This window comes from Suncus etruscus, chromosome 9 (assembly GCF_024139225.1).
Source record: "Suncus etruscus isolate mSunEtr1 chromosome 9, mSunEtr1.pri.cur, whole genome shotgun sequence".
In the NCBI taxonomy this organism is placed as follows: Eukaryota; Metazoa; Chordata; class Mammalia; order Eulipotyphla; family Soricidae; genus Suncus; species Suncus etruscus.
Genome location: NC_064856.1, coordinates 14,500,302 through 14,524,364, shown reverse-complemented (window position 1 = coordinate 14,524,364; position 24,063 = coordinate 14,500,302). Strand labels below are relative to the sequence as shown.

Genomic DNA, 24,063 nt, shown 5'->3' with positions numbered 1-24,063 from the left:
AGATATGACTAGAGCAGTTGAATGGAGGGCAGGGAAGAAGCAGAGGCATTGTCCACATCAGCCTAGGGAGGTGAGGGCTGGACACAGGTCTGGTGCTTCAAGGTATATGGAGACAGTTGAGCAGAAGAGATCTCGAATGGTCCAGTATGGTCCTGCATAATCCGTGTGAGACAGAAACTTTAACTGTTCATCTATTACCCAGCATCAGGGCTCTGCTGACCTCAGAGCTGGCAAGCTTTTCTGGAAACCACACCCTAGTCACAGCTGTTGGGGACCCTAGTTGTGTTATCTCTTAAGCCCATTCAGAATACAGGATTGAGCCTGACTAGGGGTTCAATTTGCTGTTGGAACAGAGCTCCAGAAAGCTCTGCGTGTTTTCTGCAGAGGCACAGAAGCGCTTGTGTCTGAGATTACCCAAGAGTCTCTAACATGGTAATCACTCCATAGGCAGAGTCCACTAGTAAAGAAAGTGATATGGGAAAGAAAAGGGTTGACCTAGAGTCTGTCTAACAGTTTCCTGTCATCCACCCAGCCCCTCACGTTCTCTGGATCAGGGGAAATGTATGAAGCTGATTTCTGAGCCAGTGGTGACTAATGTGGGTTGAGATATTTTTTCTGAAGCAGGTTAGACTCACAGTTTGGGTCCCAGAAAGAATTCTTCTCAACAGCAACCATAGTGCTGAGCACCAGGCACATTTAGGAGCTGGTTGAGTCTATAAAGAAAGGGCTCATGGCTGAGCTAATGGGAAAGTTGTTGGGCATATTAGGAGGAGAGCTAGATTTCCTTCCCTTCTCCTACCTTAAAACACTTGGGAAATAAAAAACACCTGGGATGGGGCCAGATGGGTAACACAGTGGTAGGGCATTTGCCTTGCATGCAGCTGACCCAGAATGGGTACAGGTTCAATCCCAGGCATCCCATATGATCCCCCTAGCCAGGAGAGATTTCTGAGCACAAAGGTAGGAGTAACTCTTGAGCACCACTGGGTGTGGTTCAAAAACCAAACAAAAACAAAAACAACAACAAAACCCCCCCAACACTTGAGATGTTTTTTTTTCTTTATCTTTATTTAAACACCGTGATTACAAACATGATTATAGTTGTATGATTACAGTCATGTAAAGAGCACCCCCCTTCACCGGTGCAACATTCCCACCACCAATTTCCCAGATCTCCCTCCTCCCCACCCCCCTACACCTGTACTCGAGACAGGCTTTCTACTTCCCTCATTCATTCACATTGTTATGATAGTTTTCAGTGTAGTCATTTGAGATGTTTTTAAGTGGATAATTCAGACTAAGAAAAAGGTCTCTTTCTCCCTCTCCTTTTTTTTTTTTTTTGGTTTTTTTTTTTTTTTTTTTTTTTTTTTTGGTTTTTGGGCCACACCCGGCATTGCTCAGGGGTTACTCCTGGCTGTCTGCTCAGAAATAGCTCCTGGCAGGCACCGGGGACCATATGGGACACTGGGATTCAAACCAACCGCCTTTGGTCCTGGATAGGCTGCTTGCAAGGCAAACGCCGCTGTGCTATCTCTCTGGGCCCTCTCCCTCTCCTTTTAACTCTCCTTGCCATCCCCCTACTAACCAATTCTTGCCAGAAGCAATCTACGTGAGGATTATTGTTTGTGGTGCTGGGGATGGCACCATATATGTAAGGGAAGTGCTCTGCTCTAGCTACTCTCCCTGGTCCTTAAGCAACCAGAGTCTAAAGTAGCAATCCTTAGAGACAGAGAGAGAGAGAGAGAGAGAGAGAGAGAGAGAGACAGAGACAGAGAGAGAGAGAGAGAGAGAGAGACAGAGAGAGACAGAGAGAGAGACAGAGAGAGAGAGACAGAGAGAGAGAGAGACAGAGAGAGAGACAGAGAGACAGAGACAGAGAGACAGAGACAGAGACAGAGAGATAGAGACAGAGAGACAGAGATAGAGACAGAGAGACAGAGAGAGAGACAGAAACAGAGAGATAGAGACAGAGAGACAGAGATAGAGACAGAGAGAGCGAGAGAGAGACAGAGAGACAGAGTCAGAGACACAGAGACAGAGAGAGAGGAAAACTTTCTGCCATAGAGGCAGACTGAGGGTGGACAGAATGGAAACTGGGAAAATTTGTAGAGGGAAATGAACTCTGGTGAAGGAATGGGTGTTGGAACACTATATAATCAAAACTCAACCATCAGCAACTGTACTTCACAATGATTCAACAGTGTTATGAAAGGAGAGGCACTAAGGAAGTTCTCTGTTTCCCTCTGGGGCCATACACCCATCCTGGGCTAGTGATCAAGGACTCTATTAGCTGAATCAGGAACTAGGTAGGACCCATTCAAGACCTGGCTGTGCTAAGCCAAGGTCTGTCTGTAGGGAAGAGGCTTGTTAAGGTAAAAACATTACAGAGAAGTTCAAACTACAGTTACACATGGTTAACACCCTTGCATTTCTGATTCCTAAGAACAGTGTAAAATTCATCTGGTTGAATTTATTCTTGGAATAGAATAGAATAGAAGTGCAGCACATTGGATATCCTTCCTCTTAGCATCTTGACTAATCAAATGAATTCTGACCTTCTTTCCTCATTCTTCTAGCTGGATCCTGAACCTCTTCCATGAAAGAATTGAAAACAATTTGAAACAATTCTTGGAGAAAAAGGTAAATATAAGGATTTCAAAGCAGCTCTATCATGAGTAACACAAAGCACATTGGCAGGTGGAGTTGGTATTTGGAAATAGCTCTCTGAAGTACATGGTTATATGAAATTTCCAATTCACCATGCAGAGGCAAAGTGCAAGGCCATTTCTAGGATTGTATGGCAACAGATGGGCATTAGGAACTGACTGAGGGGTTAGTAGCTTGTTCTTGACGATATTGGCAAGATTTGAGAAACTTGGGGCCAGAATGGTGGCGCAGCGGTAGGGCATTTGCCTTGCACGTGACTGACCCAGGACAGACCACAGTTCGATTCCCCAGTGTCCCATATGGTCCACCAAGCCAGGAGCAATTTCTGAGCAGATAGACAGGAGTAACCCCTGAGTGTCACCAGGTGACACTTGAGAAACTTGCTCCTATCTTCACACCATATACACTCACAGAAGGAAATGTCAAACAAAAAGAAATTGCTTTTAGTTTTTGAGCCACATCCAGCAGTGTTTGGAGGTTGCTCCTGGCTCTGTACTCAGGAATTATTCCTGGCAGGTTCAGCAGATCATATGGAATCCCAAGGATCAAACCCAGATTGGCTGTGTGAAAGGCCAGCACCCTACCCACTGATCTACTGATCTGGCCCCCAAATCTAAATATTTTAGGAGGAAACCTAGGTAATCTTTCTTACTTTCAGGAAATAGTTTCTTTTTAAAAAAAATTGGGGGGACCTTGTTTTGCAAACCTGTTAATGCAGGATTTCATGTATAAAACATTCTCATGCAACACCTTCCATTAGAGTGTCCTCATTCCTCCACCACTGACCTGGTGCTCTTTGTCCCGCCCTGCATAGCCCCTCTGCCTCCTTCTCTCATTGAAAACTTCCTACTGAAGACCAGTTCTATTGCCCTAATATGTTTCTTTATATCCCTTATCTGACAGAGATCATTCTATCTCTGTCTTTCTCCTGGATAACTTCACTCAGTATGAAGCTTTCCAGATCTATCCATATAGCAACAAATTATATGATTTTATATTTTCTTAAAGATATTCATTGTCTATTAAATCATAGTTTCTTCATCCATACCACTGTTTTTTTGGGGGGAGGGGTCACATGCAGCAGCGCTCAGGGGTTCTTCCTGGCTCTATGATCAGAAATCGCTCCTGGCAGGCACGAGATCTCAGGTTTTGAACCACCGTCCTTCTTCATGCAAGGCAAACACCTTACCTCCATGCTATCTCTCATGCCATAGCACTGTTCTAAAACAGTTGTGTTGTTTCCAAATTTGGATTATTGTGGATTGTACTGCAGATGTCTTTTCTGAATAGATGTTGAACCTTGGAGTAAATGTTGAGAAGTGGTATTGCTGGTTCATATGGAAAATCAATTCCTAATTTTTTAGTTAAAAAAAAAGTTGGGGGCCGGGAAGGTGGCACTAAAGATAAGGTGTCTGCCTTGCAAGTGCTAGCGTAGGACAGACCGTGGTTCGATCCCCCGATGTCCCATATGGTCCCCCCAAGCCAGGGGCAATTTCTGAGCGCATAGCCAGGAGTAACCCCTGAGTGTCACTGGGTGTGGCCCAAAAACCAAAAAAAAAAAAAATTCTTTAAATGGGCCCAGAGAGATAGCACAGCGGCGTTTGCCTTGCAAGCAGCCGATCCAGGACCAAAGGTGGTTGGTTCGAATCCCGGTGTCCCATATGGCCCCCCGTGCCTGCCAGGAGCTATTTCTGAGCAGACAGCCAGGAGTAACCCCTGAGCACTGCCGGGTGTGGCCCAAAAACCAACCAACCAAACAAACAAACAAACAAACAAAAGTTGGACCAGCAATGAATGAGAGTCCCTTTTACCCTACATACATCTACACCAATACTGGTTTTTATTTTTTTTGTTTTGTTTTGTTTTGTTTTGTTTTTTGGTGATAAGTGCTAGCTTCAGCCTCCTCCCTTGGCTATTAGGTGCACAGTGACCAGTGACAGGGTCACAGATGGCACTGACAATCTCCTTGCTGGGTCTCCTTGCTCTTCATCTTCTTATCACTAGTCAATCTGCTTCATAAGGCAGAGAATGATGCTTCTACAGCCTTACAATGTGTGTTTTGACTCTGCCTCTTTGACAGACAAGACTCTGTTGGAGTCTGAGAGACCAAGGTGGAGGGCAGAGCTGGGATTACATCCAGAATCTGACTGAGAACCCAGATACCCATCAGCAAAGATTCAAGGAGGTAGCATGCAGTCAAGTATGATCCTGGTGCAATACTCATGAGATACTCTCTGAACATGCCTTCAGTACTGGCCATCTGTGCACTGAATATCCAGGGCAACAGACTAAAGCTGGGCGTCAGTTGTGGTCTCTGTGCTTTGGGCCCAAAAGATCCAGATTATGTGTACCTAATGGGAGCAGAAGCAGGTGCCAGAGAGGCTCAGCCCAGCTAGTGGACAGACAATGAGCCACCCTCTGATTATTTAATGGATTGATACTTTGTTTGAGACATGATTGGGAAGTTTTAATACATGACTGGTAGTAACTGAGAGGTCAGTTCACCCTGTTTGCTTACACAAAGCTCAATTCCAGAGAAAGGAGGGCTGGGGGTGGGGCGGTGAATGAGAGATCAGCCAATGTGCACATAAAATGGCTAATGTCCTAAGATGGAGGAACTTATGCTAAGTCTTAATTCAGAGTGGTTTTACACAACTAAGTAACAGTATCTAGTCAGCAATTTTTTAAACCTTTGTATCATTTTCCCAGTTATATCTCTTTTATACAAAAATATACCAGTTTTCCATTGATAAGAATAATATCAATTTTATGGGGATCTTTTAGGGGTGGGTTACAGGCATAATAGGTGGTGCTCAGGACTTATTTCTTGCACTACACTCAGGGATCATTCGTGGTGGTGCTCAGGGAACCATATGCAATGCCAGGAACAAACCTGGATCTTCCACATGCAAGGCAAATGATTTACCTGTTGTACTATCTCTTGAGCCCCCCCCCCCCCAAATTCAATACTTTTAATTAAACAGATAACATTTTACAAAAGCAAACATATAGTAAAAGGAGCTAAACACATGCCTTGTATCTGAATGATTTCAATTTTATTCCTACTTGCACCTGATCCCCTGAGCATTGAATTGACTGTCCAGTTGGCCAACAATTATTGGAACAACACTCCCTTCATCCACCAAAAAAACTATATAAGAGGGACCTGAGTGATAGTACAGTTGTAGGGTGTTTGCCTTGCATGCAGCCAACATCAGATGGACCCCAGTTCGATTCCCGGAATTCTATATGGCCCCCCAAGACTGCCAGGAGCGATTTCTGAGCACAGAGCCAGGAGGAACCTCTGAGTGCTGCCGGGTGTCTCCAAAAACTCAAAAAAGAAAAAGAAAAAATAAAACTACATAAAGAAAATACTAGGGACAAGAGCAATAGTGCAGCAAATAAGGCTTTTTGCCTTGCATAGAGCCAACCAGGTTTCCATACCTAGCATCCCATATGGTCTCCCAAACACTACCAGAAGTAATTTCTGAATGCAGAGGTAGGAGTAACCCGAGAGTGATAAAGTGTGACCTCAAAAGAACATTAAGGACACACACACACACACACACACACACAACTAAGTAAGTAGATAAGAAAATCAAGGTTGGGCTGGAGCAACAGCACCATGATAGGGTTGTTTGCCTTGCACTTGGCCAACCTGGGACTGATCCAGGTTCCATCCCAGCCCCTCATATGGTCCCCCAAGCCTGCAGGAGTGATTTCTGAAAGTAGAGCCAGGAGTAACTTCTGAGCACCGCTGCGTGTGGGCCAAACACAAACAAACAAAAAAAGTCAAAGTTAGGAAATATGGCTATGGGCTTCTCTTAGGCTGCACTCCTGTGCTCCCTTGGCAAGTAAATTGATGGCTGCCCAGGAATGGAGTTCTCTCAGTACTTTCTGACTTTGCTTTGGCTGCTTCTAAAGACTCAAACTGGTAAACCAGACCCTTTGCCCCTTGGCAGCCACCTGATTGATCCTAGAAGAGTCCTGGGGTGAGGAAAGGAGCTTCTGGCCAGCGGGTGAGGCTCTGATTCATTAGCTGCCGCTGCACCTCAGAGCTTTTGCTGTGTCACCACCACTTTGGATGTTCACATTCCTTACCTCTTAGCCACAGGGACTCCATGAGCACTTTCTTCCCAGCAATAGCTGAACCCTAGACTGTGACACATGGTATGCCCACATTTTTTTTAACTTTATTAAAAGATTTTTTGTTTTATCAAAGAGGCCTGATTTACAAAGTTGTTCATAGTTAAGGGGAGATTGTTTTATTTGTTTGTTCTTTTATTTTTAAGGCACTGTAGAATTACAAAGTTATTTGTGTTTGGGTTTCAGGCATGCATTGCTTCAACATCGACCCTTCATCAGTGTCCACATCCCTCCACCACTGTCTCTCTCCCCACACCTCTGTCTGTTTTCCACCTGCCAGTCTGCTTCTTTGAGAGGCACTTTTTATTGTTCCTTAGATTTTGCACTGTGGTTTATAGTAATGTTACTGATAGGGTTATATCCATAGTGTTTCCACACCTTTCCACATATTCTGGTTGAATACTTTCCTCCACCATAGTTGTTTCCCCCTCCCTGTCCTATCCACCAGCCCCTTGGGTGGCATGTTTCCTACTGAGTACCAGTTCTCATGTTCTTTGTTTCAATTGCCTTTGTATATTCATTATTCCACCATTATATTTCTTTATATCCTGCATATGAGAGATCATTCTATGCTGGTCTCTCTCCCTCTAACTAACTTCACTCAGCATGATATTCTCAGGTCCCTCCAAGTAGCAGCAAATTGCATGATTTTATCTTTTCTGATGACCAAATAGTTTTCCACTGTGTGTATATACCATAGCAACTTTATCCAGTCATCTAGTCTTGGACATACACTCTCACTTTTTTTAAAAGTTGTTGATAATGGTCATACAATATTCCAATGCTCATTCCTTCATCAGTGCTCATTTCTGGGTACCTTATGTCCCTAATTTACCTCTTCTCCCTTTCTCCCAGTCTGCTTTTAATGGCAATCTCTCTCTCTCTCTCTCTCTCTCTCTCTCTCTTTATTAGGCACTGTAGTTTATTACTGAAAGGGTATCATGCATATCACTTTACCTCCTTTCAGCACCTAGTTCTTGTCCAGAGTGATCACCTCTCACTATCAACACTTCCACTTTTACCATGGATTCCAGAGTGGTCTGGAGCTCCAACTGATCCCTGTGAAACAGCTCTGCCCACCCCTACCCCCCATCACTGGGAGTAACTGTGTGCTACAGTCTGTTCTGCCCTTTCTTTTTTTTTTTTTTTTTGTTTGTGTTGTTTTGGGCCCATGCCCCCAGCTGTGCGCAAGACTTTCTCCTGGCTCTCAGGCATCATTTCTGGCAGAGCTTGAAAGACCCCATGGGTGGTGCCAGGGATTGAATCTGGGTGTGAAAGTCAAGCGCCCTGCCCACTATACTATCACTTTGGCTTGCTCCTTGGCCACACTCTTCTGTCCCTCACGTACCAGTTGCCTCACATAAGGGGAGATATTGCCCCCCAGAGTGGTGGAGGCACCTAGGCTCACCTAATTTTCTCATCTTCTTTTCGACAGATCTGCGAAATAATCAGGACAATGGCAAAATCACAGCTTCAGCCCTATCTCCAGACCCTGCCAGGTTTGAGACCCCTTCTTCACTTTCCACATAGCTTGGGGACCACCCCTTTCCCCTAGGCTCTCTCCATAGACACCACCTTGCTGTCATCTGCTCTCTGCAGGTGGGAGAGTAGGGGGTCAGAATGTCCCTGGGAGCAGGAAGTGAGCAGGAGATGACAAGGAGGTCTCATGCCAGTTCTGTGCCAGCTGCTTTAACAAGACAGGGTGCTGTAGGCCCCCTGTGAAGGGGTGGCCCTGACCCTGCCTCCCTGGCTGCCACAGGCACATTCATGGCCCCAATAATAGGCCTGTAAATTTCCTCACTTCCAGAAATACATCAACTGCTCCCTTGACTTAGCCACTGGGCAATAAGCCATGCAAGAGCTAGTCTGGCCATAATATAACCTCTACCAAGTCGCCCCATCATCCACAGTTCCACTGTCATACAGGTGATGCTCTATGTGGCTGCAAGATCTTGCAAGAGTCCCTCTCCTGCCTGAAATGACCCTCCACTTCTCCTTCAGCCAGTCAACACCTGCTTTCCTCAGATCCCAATCTCAACAACACTGCTTTACTCTCCAATATGTGGCTGGCATCATTCATCACACATATGAACTGTTTGCTGAATGATTGACTGCCTTCCCTCCACCCCTTTGAATTGTCAGCTTCAGGGTGGGAACTCTGATCATCTCTCCTGTAGCTGCAGACAGTTGCTTCATCAACTGGCATAGATCTGGGGGTCAAACCATAAGTAAATAAAAATTAATGAACTAAAAGCAAATATGGTCCCAGAGACATAGTACAAAAACTAAGACATTAAAAAAATTAAGACATTTACCTGGGCCCAGAGAGATAGCACAGCGGTGTTTGCCTTGCAAGCAGCCGATCCAGGACCTAAGGTGGTTGGTTCGAATCCCGGTGTCCCATATGGTCCCCTGTGCCTGCCAGGAGCTATTTCTGAGCAGACAGCCAGGAGTAACCCCTGAGCATCACCGGGTGTGGCCCAAAAACCAAAAAAAAAAAAAAAGACATTTACCTTATGCACTGTCATACCAGTTTGATCCTCAACACCACATATGGTCCCCCAATCCCTGTCAGGAGTGATCCCTGTGCACAAAGCTAGGGGTAAGTCCTGAGCACAACCAAAAAGAATAAAAATAAAAAAGGAGTTAATTTTGAACAATGAGGGAGTGAATAAAAGAGTTAATAAAGTAAATATTAAATGAAGGAGAGAGTGAGTGAAAGCAGCACTTCCTCTGTTTCTGAAGGAGCTGTGAGTGAGGCCCAGTCTTATCTTGGAAGAAACTTCATTATCCAAAGATTAAAGGCCATGGGACTTCCTGGAGTTGTGCAATGCACAGCTTGCACAACTGTATTGGGCTGCCATGTTCCTAATAGTGTCTCTTTCTTATTCCATAGTCACCGCAGTGATCGATAGTGTTGCTGGCATTGATTACCGTCTCATAGATGCTCCCAAGGTGACCTCTACAACCCTAGACACATTCTTCAAGGTAAGGAGCTATGGAGAAAAAGGACTGATGGCTAGAAAGAAATCAGTAGAGCCTTTAGAGTCAGTTCCTACCCTCCTTCTTCAGTGCATCTACTTCTCAGTCTACATCCTTGCCTGGTGCCCACTGTGGGCAGAGGTGATAATTGGCACTGAAAAACAAAATCCTAAAATAAGTCTGTACTAACATGGTCAAAATCTCTGGAGTCCAGCAGACCTAAGCTCAAATCCTGCTTCCATGCCATGGTACTACCATTTACATGCCTGAAGCCCTTGCCAGAGACATTAAGTTAAGGATCTTGGATGACCAGAATACCCTGGATTATCCAGATGGTCCCAGGTAATTTGGCAATCCTTGGAGAAAGGAGCAGAGCATCTGGACAGTCCAGAAAGAGAGAAAATGAGAAGGGGAGCCTTGGGTTGGAGCCATGGGATGCAGAGGGTCTTTTGAAGGGGCCAAAGCCACAGCTCAACTGACTGACCACATGCCTTTCTGTCTGGAGGCATCCCCTGCTCCCTGAACTATCACCACTGAGGAACCGAGGAGAAGGAGGAGGAGGAGGAGGAGGAGGAGGAGGAGGAGGAGGAGGAGGAAGAAAAGGAGGAGGAGGAGAAAAAGGAGGAGAAGGAGGAGGAGGAGGAGGAGGAAGAAAAGGAGGAGGAGGAGTAGAAAAAGGAGGAGAAGGAGGAGGAGGAGGAGGAGGAGGAAAAAGATCCATAAGGAACTAGATTCACTCTGGAAGATGTCAGAAGGGGTCTAGACTTGCCAGTGTCCTTGAGATTAGTTTTCTAGCTTCCAAAATCAGAAGGGAACAGAGCCAGGAAGAGTACAGTAATGGGTGGAGGCAGCAGTGACAGGAGATAGTTGGCTTCCCTTTAACCCCTGTCTCTTCCACTACTCCCCTGTGGGTTAAGTCAGGCCATGGGAGCAGCACCTCTGACCATCTATTTTTTTTTGGGGGGGGTCACACCCGGCAGCGCTCAGGGGTTACTCCTGGCTCTAAGCTCAGAAATCACCCCTGGCATGCTCGGGGACCATATGGGATGCCGGGATTCAAACCATCGTCCTTCCACATGCAAGGCAAACACCTTACTGCTGTGCTATCTCTCTGGCCTAATTTTATTTATTTATTTATTTATTTATTTATTTATTTATTTATTTATTTATTTATGACAATGCCAGATGATGTTCTAAGTATTTATATGTTTAGGTCTCACACCACCTCTGAGAGAGAAGCCGTGGCTTTGTCTCGGTCTATTGATGAGAAAGTTGGACACTGGGAGACTGCCACCAGAAAGACAATGAACTGGCTGCTTTGGTGGTGCCTGTCCATCAGGGTCAGTCAAAAACAATGAGACAGAATCAGTGAGTGGCTTGATCAAATAATGACAATTTAGCCTCAACAGTACAGAAAAGGCTTTCTGCCTTTTTTAGGTTCAGTCTCCATTTTTCTCCTCCCTCTAGTCACATACATTGCACACCATGTAATGAGTTAGAACAAAGAACAAAGGAATTCTGTTACTGCAGCTATGATCATGGGGATTCTGAGGTACTTAAACAGAGAGCTTGAGGGGTCAGAGAGGTAGCATGGAGGTAAGGCATTTGCCTTTCATGCAGAAAGTCATTGGTTCATATCCCGGTGTCCCATATGGTCCCTGAGCATGCCTGAGCCAGAAATACCTCCTGAGCGCTGCTGGTGTGACCCAAAAACCAAAACCAAAACCAAAACCAAAAACAAAACAAAACAAAACAAAACAAAACAGAGAGCTCGAGGATCTGAGAGGTTCTGCTTCTATTTTGACAGAACTTTCTATCCAGGACTGTCTACGTTAAGATCTTGGTATGTCTATGCCAGCCTATAAGTCTTTATTTCCCTAGCAGATTTTATTGCAGATACTGCCTGTATCTTACTGCCTACATTTAAAGGGCCATTCCCTATATAGGACACAAGAAATCAGTGTTTTACTTAAGGTCCAGTTTGTTTATATATATATATATATATATTGAGGGACAGTTCATTTGTGTTGGAAAGGGGATTGTGAGGCATTTCTCAGCTCAGCCCAGCTCTTGCAGCCCCTATGGTCTGGCGGGTCTGAAGGTTGCAGGATGAGGGCAGAGAGATTCAAATCAAAGCAGTCAGATGAAGTTCCAGGAGTCAGCCAGCTTTATTTCATGGTCCTAACCACCATGTACATTTTCTCACATGGCTTCTTTTCTTTCCTTTATTTATTTTTTTGGTTTTTGGGCCACACCCAGTGATGCTCAGGGGTTACTCCTGGCTATGTGCTCAGAAATTATTCCTGGCTTGGGGGACCATATGGGATGCTGGGGGGTCGAACCATGGTCCGTCCTAGGTCAGCACGTTCAAGGCAAATGCCCTACCACTTGTGTCACTGCTTCAACCTCCTCACATGGCTTCTATGCTAAGCCTTACCCAAGCGGCCACTTCTCTGCTCCTTCTCTGGCTCTCTCTGCCTCTGTCTCCCTTTTAGCTGCTCTTCAGACTTCCATGCTGACTGACTCTCTCTACTGCTTCTTTGCTGATCCCTTGCTGATTCTTTTTGTTGATTCTCTCTGCTGATGCTCTCTACTGATTATCCCTTCTCTTCTTTTTTTTTTTTTTTTTTTTTTTTTTTTGGTTTTTGGGTCACACCCAGCAGTGCTCAGGAGTTACTCCTGGCTCCATGCTCAGAAATTGCTCCTGGCAGGCACGGGGGACCATATGGGACGCCGGGATTCGAACCGATGACCTTCTGCATGAAAGGCAAACACCTTACCTCCATGCTATGTCTCCAGCCCCCTATCCCTTCTCTTCTAACTCTTCTTAGCCCCTCTCTCCCTAAGCAGACTCCTCCTCCCACCCATTCCAGGTGTGTGTGGTTCTGATCATTCAGGTGGGATAAATAAGAAGTTGAGGGAGGGGATACCCACAGTCCACACACACACACACACACACACACACACACACACACACACACACACACACACACACACACACACGTCCCCAAGAGCTGACTCTACTACCACAGGGGAAATTCAGGAAGTCATCAGAATTAGAAGAAATCATTCAGGTCCCTGGCCTTACTTTCTGAAAGAAGCCAAGAGGTCCTCCAGACAGGCACTGGGGGCCTCTGCCAGATGCTCTCCTAGTAGGAATCTGGGGTGTCTGATCTGTTCTTCTGTTTGTAGGCTGGATTCTTTCACCGGAGTGGGCTCTTCTCCAGCCCCTTCAGTGCTCCACCCATCCAACTGCCTCAGGTGCACAACCACATGGTCTACTTTGCTGTTTCTGAATACGTCTTCAACACAGCCAGCTGGGTTTACCACAAGGCTGGGAGCATGAACTTCACCATCCAGAATGAGCATGTGAGAAAGGAGAGGAGGAGGCTATAAGGCTGTGGGGTGTCAGGGGGTAGAGAAGTGGGGAGGCCAGGAAAGGGTATCTAGAGGGTCTACAAACCTGCTTGAGGGTCTCTAAGGAACCAGGGAAGGAAGGTAGACTTGGATCTTGCCAAACAGTTTAGATCCAGACTTGCCTTAATCTCTCTAGATGGCCCCATAATCCCCAAAGTGCCCACCTCCACCCCCGGATTATCTGAGCAATAATCAGCTTTGGCAGCTGATACATTTCCATATTAGCTTTTCTTTTTTTTAATCAGTGGAACTTCGGGTGGACAGACAGGCTGGGGCTTTACAGCAGCAGTAGACTTGGAAGAGATTTCAGGGGAGGAAGAAAAGGAGATGGATGGAGTCCTGGGGTCAACACCTGCTGTCTGGGTTCATACTCTGACAGCTCCTGTGCCTTGGACCCAGTGTAGCCAGGGGCTAGGAGTTGCAGTCCTGGAGAGCCTGAATACACATGAGCAGCTGAGCACTTGGAGTACTAAGTGGCTCTGGAACAAAGGGGCCTTTCAGGGACTGTAGTGATAAAATAGGGTTGGCTTTGCCTTGCATGCAGCCAATTTGGGTTCTTTCCTGACACCCCATATGATTCCCCGAGCTCCACCAGGGTTGATCCCCTGAACACATAACCAGGAGTAAGCCCAGAATACAACCAGTTGTATCTCCAAAACCAAAGAAGAAGGAGAAGTTTGAAGATTAGCTGGAAAAGGTGAGGCATAGACAGGACTGGGTAGCACTTGCCAGACTGCACCGTGAGCCAGTCCCAGGACTGGGCAGCACCCCATGAGAGCTGGCTGAAACAGGGAGATGCAGGGGGTAAGGAGCTATCTCTGAAAGCACATTAAATTAATGCATGGTGGTCAGCAAGGGGCTCCCTTTGGGAGAGCAGCCCTGAGCCTTCAGAGACTAGGACAATGGGGGTCCCCTGGGAACTGTTTCCCACCTTTGTCACTAGATGCCTTGTCCAGATGAGCTCAGTCTGTGCTTTTTGGCAATGCCTGTTTTGCAGCTTAAGGACCTCAAGAAGCTCTCCGAGAGTCAGCAGGCTCGGGAGCTGCGCAGGAAGTATTTGAACCCAGGCTGTCCAAAGTCCATGCCCTCAGCTTTTACCTCGATGGCCTCCTGCTTCCTGAGTAGCTTCATACTGAACTTCATGCAGCTGCCCCTGGACGCCAACATCCGTCTGAATACTGACTCCTTCCAGGCCGCCATTCCACGAGTAAGACTCTGCTCCTCCTCACCATACAACCCTCTCCACAGGGGCCCAGGTGGAAACCATATTTGGATATCAAGAAGCTGGGTGTAGACATGTTCCAAACAGTTTACTTATTTGAACAGTGAGTGAAAACAAAACTCGTTCAACTCATTTTCTGCACCCAGTTCCCATCATTTTGACTCCTTGTAGCCTGGAGATGCACGATGCAGATTCAGGTGGCCTGAGTTTGAGTCCCGCTGTTTTCTATCTTGTGGGGCTCCTCATTTATCAAATAGGATGATGACGCTTATCCACAGGGCTGTACATTGAGATAAACTAGAGGCTTGGGTTTAGGCCAATACTAGGCATCTGCTAGACGCAGAGCACAGCTGAAGCAGGATGGGAGCATAGCAGAACAGAGCACTCAGAAGCCCCTGGCTTGTACTATAGAGTCCCACACTGGCCCCAGACTTGTACTTTAATCCCCAAAAGCTGATCATAGAAGGTGGTGGAGGGGCTGAAGAGATAGCATGGCAGTATGGCGTTTGCCTTGCACATGGCCAACCCGGGACAAACCCGGGTTCAATCCCCAGCATCCCAGATGGTCCCCCAAACCTCCAGGAGAGATTTCTAAGTGTAGAGCCAGGAGTAACCCCTGATCACAGCCGGATTTGCCCCCTTCTCCAAAAAAAAGAAGGTGGTGGAGATAGTAGAGGCCCAGTAATGGTTCTAGGGCCAAAGCACCTGCTTTGCAGGCATGAAGCAGAAGTTTCATTCCCAGTGCCTCCCACATGTGCCAGTGTTGCCTGCAAGGACCCCTCTCCCAGCACCTTACCAGTTGGCTATTAGTTCTCCCAAACAGGCACATGTGAGAACCGTAACCGAAGGAATGATTATAAGCACCAGTTAACACCTTGGGCAGGAGTAGCCCCCTGAGACAAGTATGTGTGTGAGCACCACACTTGCTAGTTCTATAATTAGAATGGCTGAAAGCATCACCCCTAAAAAGTGCAGCCCGATGCCAGTAAAATAACACAGGGGCTAGACTCCATTTGCCTTACATTGCAACTGACCCCAGTCAATCCCTGGTACTTCATATGACTCCTAAACACCACCAGGGTGTCAGTCCTGATAACAGAGCCAAGCCATGGAGACCACTGGTATGGTGTGCAATCCTTAGCGAGCACCAGTGTATGAGCAATGCAGCCAAGTATGATTCGTCACTGCATCAGAAGGAAGAGAGGGGAGAACATCTGTTAAAATGGAAAAAGACAGTAGAGTGACCATCCACTGTTATGGAATATACCCATTGGCATGTCTTACCCATCCCAAACCTTTGATCAAAGCCTCATTTCCAACCACAGCAGCTTCTTGCTAGAAAATAGTTCAGGGAAAATAACTTCTTCCAGTCCTGGATGTTATCACTGCAAGTCCCTGAAGATCTGAGTCTTGGAGCTGGAGTGATAGCACAGTGGTAAGGCATTTGCCTTGCATGTGGCCAACACAGGATAGACCCTGGTTCGATTCCAGGCATCCCCTGTGGTCCTCTGAGCCTGCCAGGAGTGATTTCTGAGTGAAGATCCAGGAGTAGCCCCTGAGCGCGTGTGATCCAACCCCCCTCCTCCAAAAAAAAAAAAAAAAACCTGAGTCTTGAAATTTCCCATCCTCACTATAGCTCAGGGTCTGCCCATCCATTTCCTGTCCTTCCCTGAGCCTCAATCTTTTTTCTCCAGCTGACAAGACTATACCCAAAAATGGAGCTAGAATTGGATGTATCTCCTGAATCAGCTCCACTCCTAAAGTTCACCCCTGGGAATGTGACAGTCCAGGCAGTGATAGATGTCCAGGCCTTCGTGGTCCTGGCCAACTCATCTGTGCGCAAGTCAGTCTTCCAGCTCAGGGCGGTAAGTCTGACCCAGGCCAGGAGGGCAAAGGGTCATGCATGCTGGGGTGCAAAATCACTCAGGTGAGAACTTAATATACTCCAGATATTTAAGTGGGTATTGTCTTCCTTATCAAACCAACTTCTGGGTAGCATGGTCTATCAACTCCTTTACTGGTAGAGTGACAAGAAATCTTAGAAGTCATCACTTCTGTAGGGCAAACTGATAGAACAATGGGTTTGAAAGTCGCTGGCTCAGATTTGATCCCCAGCACCTTACATGGTTCTTCAAGCCCCACCAGAAGGAAGCCCTGAAAAGACCTGAAAAGCCAGGAAAGTCCCCTGAAAAACAAAGTCATTTATTCCTGGTCAGTTCCTTGTCCTGCTAGATTTGTTCTAAAATGGTGCTTCACTGGGGTGGAGAAATAGTATAGCTTGTAGCTTGTATTTGGATAACCAAAGTTTGATCCCTGTTATCCCATTTGGCTTCCTGATCCCCACCAGAAGTAATTCCTGAGTGCAACACCCTGAGCATCAGGCCCCAAAACAAAAATTTTAAGTGCTTCCCTTTTTTGTTTTGTTGTTGTTGTTTTTAGGTAACATCCAGCATTATTCAGGGCTTATTTCTGGTTCTGAGCTCAGGGATAACTCCTGGTGGGCTCAGGAATGTTATGTTGTGTGGAGATTGAACCTGGGTCAGCCATGTGCAAGAAAAAATGCCCTACCCACTATACTATTTCTCTAGTTCCAAAAGAGCTTCACTTAAATCTGAAATTTTAAGTAAAATGATTTTATGGAAATGGTGATCAATAAAAATAATCACATCTCATGAGCCAGAATGATAGCTGGTAAGGCATTTGCCTTCACAGGCAGACCTGGGTTCAATCTCCAACATCCCATATGGTCCTCCCCAAGCACTATCAGGAGTGATCCCTGGGTATAGACCGAGGAGGAGGAACTGAGCACTGCCAGGTATGACCCCCAAACAACAAAATCATCACATCTCTTTGCTTGAATAAGGTATGCAACTTTTACAATGGCAATATTCCCCAATTAATAGACAGATTCAACACAATTCCTATCAAAATCCCAGCTGGTTGGTATTTTTGTGAGCCAACCAAGCCCCAAATTTACCTGTAAAAATTGTACCTGTTTTGAGCTCTGTCAAATACAACCCTGAGAAAGAAAAAGAAAGTTGAAGAATTCATAGTTCCTTATTTCACAACTGAAGAGAAGGTCACAATCATCAAGACTGTGGTCTGGGCCAAAGACAGATGGGGAGATCCAGGGAATCAAATGGTTGAGACCAGAAATAATTCTTCAATTTACAGTCAGCTGATTTGTAACAAGGGGATCCAAACTATTCAATGGGGAAGAATAAATTTCCAAGACACTGTGCTGGGACACCTAGATCCCACAGATTCATAGGCTGATTCTTTCCTTATATCAAGTACACATGTCCCTCCATAAGCTCCAGACCCCTAATTGTGAGTATTAAAACTTCCCTACAAGGGAAAACTCTGGAACTCTCCAGTCCTCAGGCTAGGTAACACATCCTAAGAGTGATGTTTTTCTTTCCCCTTCTGGATACTTCCACTCAAATAGTTGCCCCCATACTCTGCACTTCCAGTTTGTCATCCTTGACAAGTTGCCTCTGCCCCCTGATCTATCCCTATAGTCCCTATTTTCAGCAGCATATCTACAAGGGCTGAAAGTTGGGGTCTCTTCTCTTCTAGAGCACCAACATCTCTGCCATCATCACTGTGCAGTCCACCAGAATCTTGGGCTCTGTGTCCACAGGAAGGTAAGAGGCCAGGCAGTGAAGGAGGAAAGGGAAAGGTGGGGAAGACTAGAGCACAGTCCAATCACTGATGGAGCTGGGGCTGACCTTCAGAGTTAGCATCCCTATGGTCAACTATTTCTCTAACCTGCATGGCCCTCTGGAAACACATGTTGACCCAACCCCTGGGAAAGCCAGAAGTCCAGTTCAGTGGCCTGGTAGCCAAGATCACTTCAGCCCCTTATCATGGGGCTTCCTATCAGTGGAGGAGCACTCTACAGAGGCACCCCAGGAGGAATAGTTTAAGGACTTTCACATGACTCCAGCACATGTGTCTCTTTGCCTACCTGACCCTGGTCACACTTAGCATCCTAACCTAGAAGGCAGATCTGGACAAGAATTTAAAGGCCAGGAAGATGGATCTAAAACTGTGTTTGTGAATGGTTGACACTTAGGATCCAGAAAGACTCTCCAGAAACTAAGAGGGAGATTATTCAGGAAGGTTTCTCAGGGACCACATGAAAAGTTGGATTATGAAGACAAACTAGGGGAAGAACTCACAAGATGATTTTATCAAAGAATTATCAAACTTCCTCTACTCCAGGAACAGTGAGTTGAGACTTCCATTGGGTATTTGAAGCCCCTGGAGGAAAGATCCAGGAGGGAGTAAAGGGGCAGTTTAAAGGTCAGCTTCTATTGTTCTGAAGTCTAGGTTCTCCACTGAATGCCATTTGCCAGACAGCAATATTTGTAGCACTTCTCTGCTTTGTATTTCTCTGCTCCCATTGCAAGGAAGAAGTGGAAATATCAAAATTATGGAAAGAAAACAAAATCACCCATCAGCTCAGCAGACTCTCCCAGGGACAACTCCTGCTTCCTTTCATTCTGGTTTGTCTCAATTTGGACAACACTAGAGTCATAATCTGCAGATGTTTTTGTTTTCCAATTTTCCAGCATAGGTTTAGACTCCACCTCTCTTCATTCTCACTCAACCTCTCTCTTTTTCATAGTGCAGCTCCTGATGCATGTCAGAGCATGGGCAGAGCCTTCAACACAAAAACACCCTCCTACAAATGCCCTTACTCCAGCACTGCACACCCCATTGGGGTGAGTAGGGCAGCATCCCAACCACAGCTGAGGGTGACTCTTCTATCTCTCTTTCTCCCCACACAGCAAATTGAAGTTGGAATTGAAACGCTCTGATATAGGATTCTTCAACGTGAGTGACACATCTCAGCTGTCATCATCTCCTCCAGTGGGCCACTCTGACTCCACTGAGATGAGCTAAAGGCTGGCAGAAAATAGGCCCTGGTTGCAGCTGGTGTTAGTTGCCTCCAGAGAGACACTGCCTGGGGTTGATGGGGAGACAGGATCCAAGAACATGGGCTCTGGAGGCAGCTGCTCTCTGAATTCTGAGCCTGGAGATCAGAGACCCAATGCAGCTGTGTGATTTTAGTCAAATCACTGAACGTCTCTGAGCCTTAGTTCCTTAGACTATGAAATGGGAATAATGACAGCATCTCCCTCCAGAGCTGTAGTCTGCAGCAAGGCAAGGAAGTCATGAAGACATTTGGTCCAGGCTCACACACAAGGCTCCCTGCAGTCAGGAGAGTTCACTAAACACCTGATGGGTGCAGAACTGGCCTGTTCAGGAACTGTTTGTCTGTGGTGCCATCACTTAGATTGTGAGTGGGAGGGCAGCCCCAAGTTTCAGAACAAAACCCATCCTGATTCCTGTTTGTTTTTCTTTTTTCTTTTTTTTAAGTTTTGAGTCACACCCCACAGTTCTCAGGACTTACTCCTGGCTCTGTGCTCAGGAACCTCCTGGATGGTGCACAGAGGATATATAGGATGCCAGGGATCAAACCTGAGTTGACTGCATGCAAGACAAAAGCCCTACCAGCTATATTATTGCTCCAACCCATTTCTTATTCAATTTTTGTTTTGCTTTGGGGCTGCACCGGGTGATACTTAGGGGTTACTCAGGAATCACTGCGGATTATATGGAATGTTGGAGATCAAACCTGGGTCAGATCCATGCAAGGCAAATAAGTGCCTTCCTCACTGGACTAACTCTTCAGCCCCTTCTTTTCCTCTTACCTGTCCCCCTCCTCTGCTCCAGGTAGAACTGATGGAAAGTCTTCTCAACTACTTTGCACTTCATACCATTTACCCTGTTCTCAATGGTAAGAAAATGGATTACTGATGGTCTCTCCCCACCCACAGGATGTTTCTCACTCCCCTGGAGGATGTGAGGTTCAAATATTTATTCATTTGTTCATGCATCTATTCATTCACCCAGTGTGTGAAGTCTCTCCCTAGCAGTGGCCAGAGTTACAGCCAATCCCTGTCCCTTGTGTGTCCTTGTGAGGTCACTGACAATAGGCAGTGGCCCTGTAGGGTGACAAGTGTGAATGCAAAAGGAAGTGCAAGGGGTTTTGATGCTCTGAGCCATGGCTCAGGGATCAGGTCAGGCTCCCTGGAGGTGGGGGTAGATCTGAGTTCCAAAGGACAAGAGTGGGACTGAGGCAGGAGCATTTGGGAAAAGATCATGCAGAATCCCTGGAATGAACATCCCTGGGCTCCCCCCCTCATTTACTGCTGGATGACCTGCAGGAAATAATGCTGGGCACAGTGACCCCAGCAAGCCTTCTACTGGCCCAGGCCTCCCATCTGCCTTTCCACTCAACACAGAAGAGCAGCCAGAAAGACTTGGGAAGGGAAATGGAGGGAGGTGGAGGGCCTGAGGCCTGGATTCTGAAAATGGGCCTGGTCTACCCCGCCCTACCCTCTCCACTCTGCATGGTGAATACAGAAGCGGATCCCTGGGACTCATGGAGCTTGAGATGTCAACTTCTTCCAAGAGGCTGCCATTGAGTGTCCCCTTCTTCCCCATTGAATATTCAGTGGCCCCTGAGCCAGCACCCTCTATCTTCTCTGTCCTGTCACATTTCTGTGTTTCTCTTGCAGCCAAGCTGGAGGAAGGCTTTCCATTGCCTCTACCTGTGGACACTTCCATCAACAGCCCTGTACTTCAGGCCTACGAGGTCAGTGGCACAGGTTCTCAGCTCCCAAAAAGACTGGGGTAGCCTGGCCCTTATTATTATCATTAGAAACCTCATTTGCTGGAGAGAAATGACAGGACTGTGATTATCCGGAGCTTAGCTTCCTGTCAAATTATCCCATTCAGCAGGTGCAAGCACTAAATGTGTCTCAAGCACCAGACTTTGGGTCACAGAAGACAGGAGGAATATCTGAGGGCTCAAACATGTGGCTGACGGTCAATAAGTACAAGTCCAGAATCTTTCATTTGTTTTTAATAATTTTGCTTCTCCCCCGCCCCTTCAGTTTAAAGGCCATATTCAGCAGTGCTTGGGGACTCACTCCCTGAAGAGCTTGGGGACTGTGCTGTGCAAGCAATCTATCTAAACTGTGCCTCTAGCTCAATGAGTATATGTTATGGATGTAGGCAGGAAGTTTGTGTTTGATCCCTGACTTCATGTGGTTTCCCCAAGCACAAAGCTAGGAGCAAACCCCTGAACATTGCCTGCAAAGCATGTGCTCCAGCTCTTTGAATATCTCCCTGGTCCCAGAATCTTCTTAGTGTGAAAGGAGATGGGTGTGGAAATGCCTATCGGGCCATGGCCAACCTTCCCTAGTACAGCTGTAAACAGAGATCTGGGAGAGGAACCAGCATACCTCTGAGTGGGAGAAACCAGGGCCAGGGCAGGCATGAGGGCACCCTAGGGACCCAGTGGGACTTGTGTGCATTGTTGTCACTGTGGCATGTGTCCTGAACTTTCGTGGTCCCTCAGGTTCTGCTGGACTTCCTTTCTGTGAGAGGAGAAATCGGAACTGTGCTCAGGTGCATGCTGCTCTCCTGGGAAGAGAAAAGCTGCACTGGGGACCTTGTGTAGAAAGGCAGAAGCTGGGGGAGGGCAAATAGGACCCAGGATCACAAGTACAGGAGAGACCATTTATCTCTCCCAGAAAAGCTGCCTTTCCAGGGTGGTGGCTGTATGACTCATGAAATAACCCTGCGTCCCTCATCTTTTCTCCAGAACTACTTGCTCCTTAGTGCTAACATTAATTAAGGCTGAAGACAGAGCAGTGACTGTGGCAGGAAGAGTGAAAGAGAGGAAAGCCCTCAACCTCCTCTTCCTGGAGTGCCCCATCCCATGAACGCACAGCTCCCACTGCATCCCCACCTGTCCCCACTTTCCCAGGACCTGGCCTTTCCCCCTTGCTGCTGGTTGAAGCCTGGCTTGGGGGAATCTCAGGTTTGACTCCTCACCTGTGTGTCACTCACTTATCTCCAATAAACTTCAATAGAGGAAAAAGGCAGCAGCCTTGGCTCAATGTCACTCAATGTCAACACAAAGAGCCAGTCAGAGGCATGTGTCATCTGCGGCCATGGTTGAGGGAACAAGAGGCAGGCAGTGGGACTCAAAGCCTTGCCGGGCCATTTCCTTGGTGTGAACTATTTATGGCATGGAGCCCCCTGCCATCCTGTCCCTTCACACATGACAAGCTTATGCAGCAAGGCCAGAGGGTTTAGCTTCACTGGCTTCCCAGGGCCATGTACAAGAGGAAGGAGCCAACAGTGAGAACAGTCAGGGCCTCTGCCTCATGAGTACAGTCCTGAAGAGAGTCCACAAACACTTTCTACAAAGATGCACCTTATGGGCTTTGCTGTGGCCTCGTTTCTGTTGCTGCCTCTTGGCATTGTGGCAGCAAAGAATAGCTATACTCACGAGCAGGTGTGGTAGCTGCAGCGCCATTCAGTGATTTCCCTTGTGCTGTGTTGATCCAGCAGTGTCTTCTGAGAGAAGAATCCAACAGGTCGATAGAATAAACAAGCTAAATGGTATATGCTTGTGTCTTTGAGCCATAGCCCAAAACATGAGAAGAGAGAGGGAGCAGAAGGTGAAGCACAGGCTTTGCATGTGCAGCCCTTTAAGGACTCCCAGGAATGACCACTGGGCATTGAGATGGGGTGTATCCCTCTGAGATCCATTCATTGTGCTCCCAAAGGAAGCAATTTAGGAAATGATTTAGGGAGAATGTTGCAAAGATGTCCCAGTGGTTCTCAGGATAGTGAAAAAAAAAAAATAACGCCTAAGGTCAGGTCCATCCATAGCTAAATTGGCTGGAACATTGCATGGTCCCCCCAAACACTATTGAGAACAACCTCCAGCACATAATTAAGAGTAGCTCCCAAACACAATTTTCCTGGGTATGGCCCAAAATTAAACAAAACGAGATGTTGACCTCATAGATACTTCCTTTCATAGAAAGTATTGAAGACCTTAGGCACATATCTCAGCACTAGTTTACTGTTTGGTGGGAGAGGTGGGGATGACTCAGGGGGGAAGGGCTGACTTGGGCTTGCACTCCAAGCAGTGCTCGGGCCTGGGGTCATTCTTAGTGGTTCTCAGCCAATAGTAGCAGAAGACCCAAAGATTAAATCTAGTGAGACAATGCTGCTCAGGCTTAATAGTCCTCAGGGCCATGAGGGACCCCTGACAGTGCTCAGGAGACCAGCAATTGAACCTGGGACTCCTACATACATAGCCTGTGTTCAGCCCCTTGAGTCCTGTCTCTGTGACCAGGCCAGCACCTCTTCCACAGAAGGAGGGTGGGAAATGTCTCATTCCTTAACTGAGCTAAATCAGACTATCTCCTCATCTCCACAACTCCCCTAATTTCCACAGGAAACATATCATCATTGTGGGAGTGTCCCCTTGACACATGTCCCCTTGACACATGCAGGGGGCCCCTGTGTGTCTGCAGCCTCATCTATCCTCTGCTGATCCATACACACACTTCCACAATCCTTGTCTATGCCCACACCCACTCTGGAAAGTGTGTGGTCCTGGCTTTGTTCTTTGGCCCCTGATCACATATGTACCCATCTGTCACCTCTGGGCAGGAGGTGGTTTTAATGGAGGATCAACACATAGAGTTGAGCATCTCCTCAGGAGCAGAAGACCTTCTCTGCCTCCC

General features: G+C 46.7%; 1 protein-coding gene across 1 annotated transcript; it reads left to right on the top strand.

Annotated features, from left to right (window-relative positions):
- The first annotated feature begins 2,143 nt into the window (after positions 1–2,143).
- LOC126017403 (lipopolysaccharide-binding protein-like) lies at positions 2,144–22,401 on the top strand. The gene is made up of 11 exons (XM_049779325.1): positions 2,144–2,640; positions 8,249–8,312; positions 9,710–9,801; positions 12,988–13,164; positions 14,210–14,419; positions 16,129–16,299; positions 18,014–18,081; positions 19,231–19,276; positions 20,180–20,243; positions 21,028–21,104; positions 22,119–22,401. Exons 2-11 carry the CDS (start codon positions 8,270–8,272, stop codon positions 22,149–22,151), a joined length of 981 nt encoding a protein of 326 aa, XP_049635282.1. The 5' UTR covers positions 2,144–2,640; positions 8,249–8,269; the 3' UTR covers positions 22,152–22,401.
- The last annotated feature ends 1,662 nt before the right edge of the window (positions 22,402–24,063 follow it).

Excerpts from the sequence above, each read along its gene's own strand:
- LOC126017403 (XM_049779325.1), top strand. The coding sequence starts at position 8,270 with ATGGCAAAATCACAGCTTCAGCCCTATCTCCAGACCCTGCCAG. Across the intron at positions 14,420-16,128 it reads TCCAGGCCGCCATTCCACGA|CTGACAAGACTATACCCAAA; the intron begins GTAAGACTCTGC and ends TTTTTTCTCCAG. Across the intron at positions 19,277-20,179 it reads CTGATATAGGATTCTTCAAC|GTAGAACTGATGGAAAGTCT; the intron begins GTGAGTGACACA and ends CCTCTGCTCCAG.